The 7,935-nt window shown below is 37.2% G+C and overlaps 2 protein-coding genes across 10 annotated transcripts in view; both read right to left on the reverse strand.

Annotated features, from left to right (window-relative positions):
- The window catches only part of LOC112572607 (neuroglian-like), a 170,281-nt gene that overhangs the window by 17,001 nt on the left and 145,345 nt on the right, over window positions 1–7,935 (reverse strand). The window lies entirely within an intron of this gene.
- Window positions 1–7,935, reverse strand: part of LOC112572610 (neuroglian-like) — a 32,348-nt gene that overhangs the window by 7,656 nt on the left and 16,757 nt on the right. For 2 of the 3 annotated variants that reach the window (XM_025252368.1, XM_025252369.1), the window contains exons 5-6: window positions 765–939; window positions 330–458 (exon numbers count right to left, since the gene is read on the reverse strand). In XM_025252368.1, coding sequence (XP_025108153.1) covers window positions 330–458; window positions 765–939 — 304 coding nt within the window. Of the gene's footprint in view, window positions 1–329; window positions 459–764; window positions 940–1,915; window positions 2,112–3,150; window positions 3,257–3,521; window positions 3,611–4,366; window positions 4,504–7,935 lie in introns of those variants that run through there. The other variant, XM_025252367.1, reaches the window with a different exon arrangement.

The following is a 7,935-nucleotide window of genomic DNA, read 5'->3' on the forward strand; positions in this document are numbered from 1 at the left end:
AAAGCTTTATACAAATGTGCTTATATCACTATAAATGATGAGACTATTGATATTAGCCATAGTAATTATTTTTTGTTCTTGATAAGTCATGCTAATTGCTCCCAAAACACTGTGGACATAGAATTTATCCTTGTGTAAGAAGAGAATCTTGGACTGGTCTAGATATATTTTCAAACAGTATTAACGTCTTCAAGAAAATGAGTAAACCTGTAAATTCAAAAAAATGTGTAAGCAATACTATTAAAAGACTATTTAAAAACAAGTATTTAATTTTATATGTAACAGTTCAAAGTGGGCAAGTTTAAAGACGTATTTATGAAGCAACTCACTTCCTTGTGGTCTTATGAAAAACTGTGGACCCTGGGTGGGTTTCCTCATCATTTCATTAATTGCCATGCACGCATATGCTCGTCCGTCCATATAGTCAGAAGCCTTGACGTTTGTGATTCGAAGCCGGTCTGTTCATAACAAATGGGCTTGAGCTCAGTTCGATATACTCTTTCCCAATATGTAAGTAAATAACAGTATTCCATACATACCTACAATCATCGCCATACATAGAATGATAGAGAATCCAGTCATTAGAAATGTACATGGATATTGGTACTTTGACAAAACATTTATCATGATCTGTGTTCCACTGCACAAAGTTTAGGAAAAAATAAACATCCTCTACAGAATCTTTTGCAGATATACAGCAAATAGCATATCTTACTTTCTTGATTTATAGTTACATGCATCATACAACAAACAGCATATCTTACGTTCATGATCCATTGTTACACGTGCATCAAGATTCAGCGCATCAAAACCTCCTCCTGTCTTTTTAGCAATCCAGAAAACTTGTGGTGGAGGTATACTCTCAGGTGGAACACAGTTGAGTGTCAATGGTTGTCCAAGCCTAGGAGACACAGTTGTATCTGGTCCAATCTGAAAGTCCTGAAACGATAATCATTCCTCTTTCTTTGTCATAAAGCTTCAGAAATTCTGGAACTTGTCTCAACTACCTTCCCAAGCTAGAAAATCTGACAATGCCACATCACTCCTGCATGCTCAATACTGGCTACATTTAATCAACTCTAGCTGACTTTAAACTCTTAGTTCGCTTCTAATTGGCACTTCCTCTGTTTTTCAGATCTACTCCATCAACACTCCTGCTAGAAATCTCTACTCCTGCACTCTGTCCGTTCCAAGTAAAGGACAGTTTCACACAATATATGTTCTTCTGTGCTTCTAAACAATGGAACTCTCCCCTTACAACAATTGTTACTTAGACTGAAATGCAGAATTTAAATATTTGTTAAAAATTTGGGTTTAAAACATACTATATATTATTTTTCATACATAACAAATATAAAGCATCTGAGCAATTTATTTTACTTAGTACTTTAAATGAGTCAAATGTATTTTTTTTACTTGGTGTTTTTACTCTGGTCTTACTTCCTATCTCTTTTAAGCTTGTTGATGGCATGTTTTATTTAGTAGCTGAATTTGTTGTCAGCATCTTAGTGTGCCATTATTACAGGTTTTAGTGGCTGATTTTTCTGTGTCCACTACAGTGTGCCACTGCATATTGCAAGTTTTAGTGATTGAGTGTGTTGTCAGCCTCATAGTGTGTCATTGTTAGTGTGTTTTCTGTTTCATTTTCTAAAGATTATTATTTATTAGTCTCTACAGACAGCGCAATCTGTTTCTGATATGATCCTGTGCGATATAAATACTCAAATTAAATGAAATTTCCACTAAAAGAGTGATTGAAAAGCTGAACAATACTATTCATCTATAAAAGTTTTATCCCAACACAAGCCTTTCATGAAATACAATTCTACTCTAATTTCACAAATCTAATTTTGCATTTCCAAAAAATGTAAAAACATTGGAAATAACTTCTCCTGAAGGTTTAAAGATGCCTTACCTTCAGCTTTGCCTCTCTTAAGTTCACTTTGATTGAGGTTGACACACCATAGTTGTTTTCAGCAAAACACTGAAATATACCCTCATCTTTATCTTCAGGCTTTGTGAAAACAATCGTGCCAACATTAGCAAGCTGGACTACACGATCATCATTTCCACTTGGGTTGAACTCGATTCCGTTACGTTTCCATTTGTAGCTAAAATTGAAATTGAAATATGCCACCATTAGTTTTTTGTAATGAAGACTGGTGTAAGACAGGGTTGCATATTATTACCAACAATCTTCCTGATGGTCACAGACTGGATTATGCACAAGACAACCCAAGACAACAACAACGGTATTCAGTGGACCTTCACCAAACAGCTAGAGGACCTGGATTTCGCAGATGATATTAGTCTCCTATCTCATCAACAGCAAAATGCATAAACCAAATTAAGTAAGCTAGCAGAGGAAGCAAAGAAGACTGGCTTAAAGGTCAACAGAAAGAAGACTGAAGTAATGAGAATCAACAGCAAGCAGGAACTCCCAATCCATCTTCAAGAAGAGAACATCCTGGAAACAGATTACTTCGTGTATCTGGGAAGCACTGTCAACAAGTATGGTGGAGCAGGTGATAACATCAAAATCCGCATCAACAGGGCCAGGCATGCTTTTAACAGCCTATGGCCCATCCGGAACTTCCGAGCATTATCCTTCATCTTCAAGACCAATGTGAAAGCAATCCTACGGTATGGATGGTTCTGTAACCTGGAGAGTGACAAACACCATCAACAACAAGCTCCAGACCTTTACCAACCAATGCCTATGCCATATTCTGGGAATAAGATGGCCCTAAAGATCTCCAACAGCAGCCTATGGAAAAGAACAAACCAGAATGCCACTAGCCAAGACATCAAAAAGCACAAATGGGGCTGGATAGGACACACCCTGCGCAAACCAGCTGACACCATTTCCAGGAATCCTCAGAAGAAGAGAACTGGGAGACCAAACGAGACTTGGAAAAGAACAGTAGAGAGTGAGGTAAAGGTCGTCAGAACCACATGGTCCCAAAGGAGGAGCCTGCCCAAAATCGGATCCGCTGGCAAAGTGTTGCTGCAGCTATATGCTCCTCGAGGAGTAACAAGAAAATAACTAGAACTAAACCATTAGTTTTATTTTACAAAATTCTTTCAATGTCTATGACACAGTTTGATCAACCACTCCTTATTTATTATTCTTTGACGAATTAAACTTACTTTGGACGAGGAATACCGTCTGCAACACATTGTATTTCCACTGTTTCTCCTGCCTTGTAAAAAACATCAAAGGGTGCTTGCATAAAAATGCCTGGTGGGATTGTGACTGAAAAAAAGGTGACAAATATTTTAAATTAAAAATTACATAATTTATAACACATTTATCTATATGTATATATACCAAGTATTTTGCTTACATATACCCAAAATAATCATACGTCTCATTCAAATTCAGTAATTATCTCCTATATAACTCAGACTTGCACCTGCCAGGTATCAAGACCCTTGATGAAAGTATACTGTGGTGTTGTAGAAAGTGAGGCTTTTGGTTTATAAGGCATACCATGGAAGCAGTAACCAGTTGTTCTTACCTGCACTGATTCGAGTCACAAGACTCAGCAAACTTAGGGACAGCCTCCACATTTTTACAATCAGTCTAGGAACACCTTAAACACTTCATCTGAAAAATGCAGAATCCCATTGGATATCAACACAACAAACATGATTGTTAACAATAACAAAATATTGACTTTTTTGTTATGTTATATTTTAATTCGATTTAGTATCTAGATCAATGTTTAAAGGTAACGCATGAATCAAAAACTATCTGGTCATTCTATTACAAAAAACACAAAGCACTAATGCAATTGGCTACCCGTGGTTTACAAGTTAATAGGTTATAAGTTTATTCAAATCAAAAATGCCTGAAAATTTAATTTCTGTGCACACATTCCAAACGTCGGACGAACAAAATGTTACGAAATGGTAAACTGTAGCTAAACAACAATAAATTTCACAAACTAATGAGCTTTTAACACCTGCAACCATTTTGTATTTCCGGTATTTGAACTTTTTCCCCAGGTGATTATTAATAAAATATTACATCAATAAGTCAATACCATGTCATTTCTGATCGTCAATACAGATAAAGGATAATAAAAAAATAAAAATTTAATGTTCAAGTGTAAAATGCAGTGAGTGAAAAAAACATTTCAAAAGTTTGCATGTTTGACGAACATGGAGGACAAAGCTGACCCCGGAAGCGAGTTATTTGACAATGTGATGAAAACTCTTGTGACAGTCAACATCCTGAAACTTCTTGAAGCTGACACTAAAGTATTTCTTTTTCCTAAGAACTGTGTTACTAGCGGGTCGAAAGTTGTCTTATGTATTGACGAATTCTCCTAAGGATGGAACATAAATGTGCGACACATACCTGGGCTCCATTTGCCTCGGTCTGTTGAAGTAGGTCAGTGACAAGGGGCAGGTAAAAAGGTGACTTCTGTCAGTGGGGACACACCTGTGTCAGGTAAAAAGACAGATCGGACCCAGGACGCTCTGCTAGCGTCTGTGAATCGGACATAACAGTCTTTAGGTACCTTCGAGTTAAAACTGTTCGATAAAGTGTGCTGTCTGCAGTCAAACAATTTTTTGTTCATTTTATTTAATAATTGAGAGCCGAACGTTGAAAAATTAAGCTGCAGTAGTTCACAGTTGTTATTCTAATGGTTATGTTGCGTTGTGATATCTTTGCTTATTCCGAACACGGGTAGAGTGACAATCAGTGCAAAGCTGTGGTGGGTAAGATGGAAGTGTGGAGCCACAAAATTAGTTCGCATATTTTAGTCAGCTTTTACGTAAATAATTTTTTTTAAATAAATGTCGATTTTTTCCTTTATTTTTGTTTCTATTTTAAGTTACCGTCCTAGGTTACACCCGGGGGTAAGGAGATATATATAATCTCTACCTACCAACGTCCCCCAGAGCCACCTCGCATTAATCGTTCTTGCCGTGAGCTAGTTGTATTCAAGGAAGCTGTAACATATATGATTGTGTGATTTGTGTCTATAGTTTTGTGGTGGTTGCGACATTTGTTTTTCCAATAATCATATACTTTTATCTGAATGTCGTTTTTAAGGAGCTTCGTGTAATGTTTATTTGTTTCACGATAAAGAAGAGAGGAGGAAAGTTTATAGATGCGTTATGACACAAATGTTAACTTAGTTTGTCATTTTTATTATTTTTTATATTATTTGTGTCTATTATGTGTGTCATTATTATGTCTAGGGTTTTTATATTATATGTTATATTTTATTTATTATTTATATTATTTATATTTATTTTATATTATAGGTTTTTTATATTAAAATTCTCCTAATTGTCTTGACGCCCACAGTCTAGGCACAATCAGATTAAATTATTTTGGTCCTGTTTTGGGTTTAGAAACCAGCGTCTGTAATTACAGCAACTTCCACCCAGGGGCCGGAATGCGCGTTATTGTTGCTGCCCACCTGACAAGACTCGATGGGATGGGATTTCATGGAAACAAAAATTACGGTCGGGGTTTGGAGGTATAGACCGACATTTTTATGAGCTAGTTAGATGAGTCAGCAGTCAAGTAGCTGAATGTTTGACCAGCTGATCAGTGCTACACTCGTTTAAACCCCTTCTCTGGTCTACATGCATATGGACACTTAATTCCCCCCACACACACACACACACTTACTTTTGGTCGGAGTCCTTGGACCAAAGAAAGCTTGGACGGTTGGGCATCGATACACTAAGTTTTATATCTTTTCACGACGCGCTCTCTTGTATGTCGCATGCTGTCTTCTAAACTGGAAAAAGCTCATATTGTTACAAACCCTCTCCCTTTGATCTACTTGAATACTAAAGTTAACAACAATTACTGCTGGTTAATGAGTCTTTAAAAGATTTGCTTTGTCTTCTAAAACTGGTCAAGCATTTTAACGGATAGTGGCTGATGTCGGTCTCGACTGGCTCTAGCCTTTTCTCTAATCTGTCGAAGTTTTGACATCGTTGTTGACTATGGGGATTTTTTCTATGTACCAGGGTGATACAAGTTTGATCCTTTAAGGTCATTTTTCCTCATTTACTAACCCCTCACGTGTAAACAATTCTATGTTCATGCAGTGATGTAAATCCTAGTGCACGTGTTTTCAGTCTCTATTACGTTACTGAACGAAATGTAGATATTGACAATCGAATTGAAAACATTGTTATTATGCACTGGGAAATAATTTACCATTACAATTACAAGGGGCCGGGAGAGTTCTATGACCCGGGGTTCGTGCTGGCTCTCGGCGGCCTTAGTCTAGGCACGAACTTGTATTACTGTTGGCAGACGATTTTTTTTTTCCCCCACTAAAACGAGGTAGGTGTGTACAAAGCTTCCGGTTTGGTCACATTCATTGCTTAGGCTAGCCGAGCGGAGAACTTCGCAAGAGACTAAGCGTTGGTCTCGGCAGACAGACAGCAATCCATGGTCTAAGCTTCTGAGGTCACTCCCGCTATTCTCCAAATGTCGAGAATGGGCAAAGCTGCTTGAAAATGTTTCTAGCCTGTTACAAGCTTTTAAAAACTTGAACTTGACCTAAAAACTGAATTAGAGTCTATACCGAATCGAAGACATGTTAAAGGTATATTGGCTTTTATCTCAAGATTATGTAAGTTTCCAGCGCAGTCCACAAACACCGTATTTGTGTTGGAATCAAGGGACAGTAGTAGGTATCATTTAAATCTCTATGGCATCGCTATAACTTCCCCTTTTCAGACACTGTGAAATCACTTTTGTCCTTAGTCCTTTAACTGGCCAGGGTGCCGTCAACATTCACATTATTCAATCAATGAAAACCGTTTTCCTGATAGTTGATAGAATATGCATACATACATATATGTTTCATTGTTCAAACTGTCTACATTTTCACAGGTTGCAAGACCATTAAATTATGCCAGCAGCCTGTGTACGATTTTGACGAGTTGTGTTTGTCAAAAATATATATAATAAGCCACCGTATTTTTATTCCCTTTTTATTTTAAACGAGGCAGCTTGCGCACATACGGATATTGTCCATCTGTTAGGAACGTGGGTTATCACCCTTGTCTGTTTTAAGAAGCATGGATTGTTCCCTTGGCTGTGTCTGGACTGAATGGTAGCGAGCATGACATATGAAAGAGACATGACTGAACGATATGTTCATTGCGAACTCAGTTTTGTGATTTCCAAACAAGTCGTCGAGGTAGAAAGACATGGTGAAGGTGAAGATTATTTTGTAAGAGACTAGGAATGCCAGTGATTTTTTTGCCTACACAAGGTAAAAGATATGTATTATTATTATTGTTGTTATCTCTGGAATGGTCGGTGAAGAATTTTTTTCTGTTGTAACATAGACATCTGTTCGAACTGTATGTTTACCAAGTTACAAGGATTTTGAGGAATCACTTGGAGGGCACAAAGACGGGAACAAGGAGGATTATAATTCAAGAAATTGTAGACTTTATAGGTTTGAACTCGTATGGAATTAGAGAATAAACTTGTGTTGTGTATGTATAGTTCTATGACTGGAAGGTTGAGAGTAGCTTATGTGATGTGTAATACGTGATTGGTTGTTTTTAGAGAGGTATTTATTTGAGTTTCTTGTGTGTTCTTAGAATATTTTACAGCCTCCCGATTAACAGAAATGTACAGGTCTTGATTTGTTGTGAGAAAGAACACATGTGGGATACATAGTTTGCCGGTGTCGTTCTTAGACAAATAAGGACGTTTGACTTTCTTTGGAAAATGATTCTTATGATTGTTTTATACAGACTTTTAAACTTGGTCAAACGCACTTCTTTATTCGTGTAGTTAAGAAACACTTTAAGCCAGGCTATTGACGGCAAATTACTTAACTTGTCCACTCCATCGGCTGAGCCTCAGTCTGCTACGAGCTCCATAGAAACCTGTATTAACGACGCCAAAGACTGGATGGTAACAACCTTAAA

This window comes from Pomacea canaliculata, linkage group LG9 (assembly GCF_003073045.1).
Source record: "Pomacea canaliculata isolate SZHN2017 linkage group LG9, ASM307304v1, whole genome shotgun sequence".
Taxonomy (NCBI): Eukaryota; Metazoa; Mollusca; class Gastropoda; order Architaenioglossa; family Ampullariidae; genus Pomacea; species Pomacea canaliculata.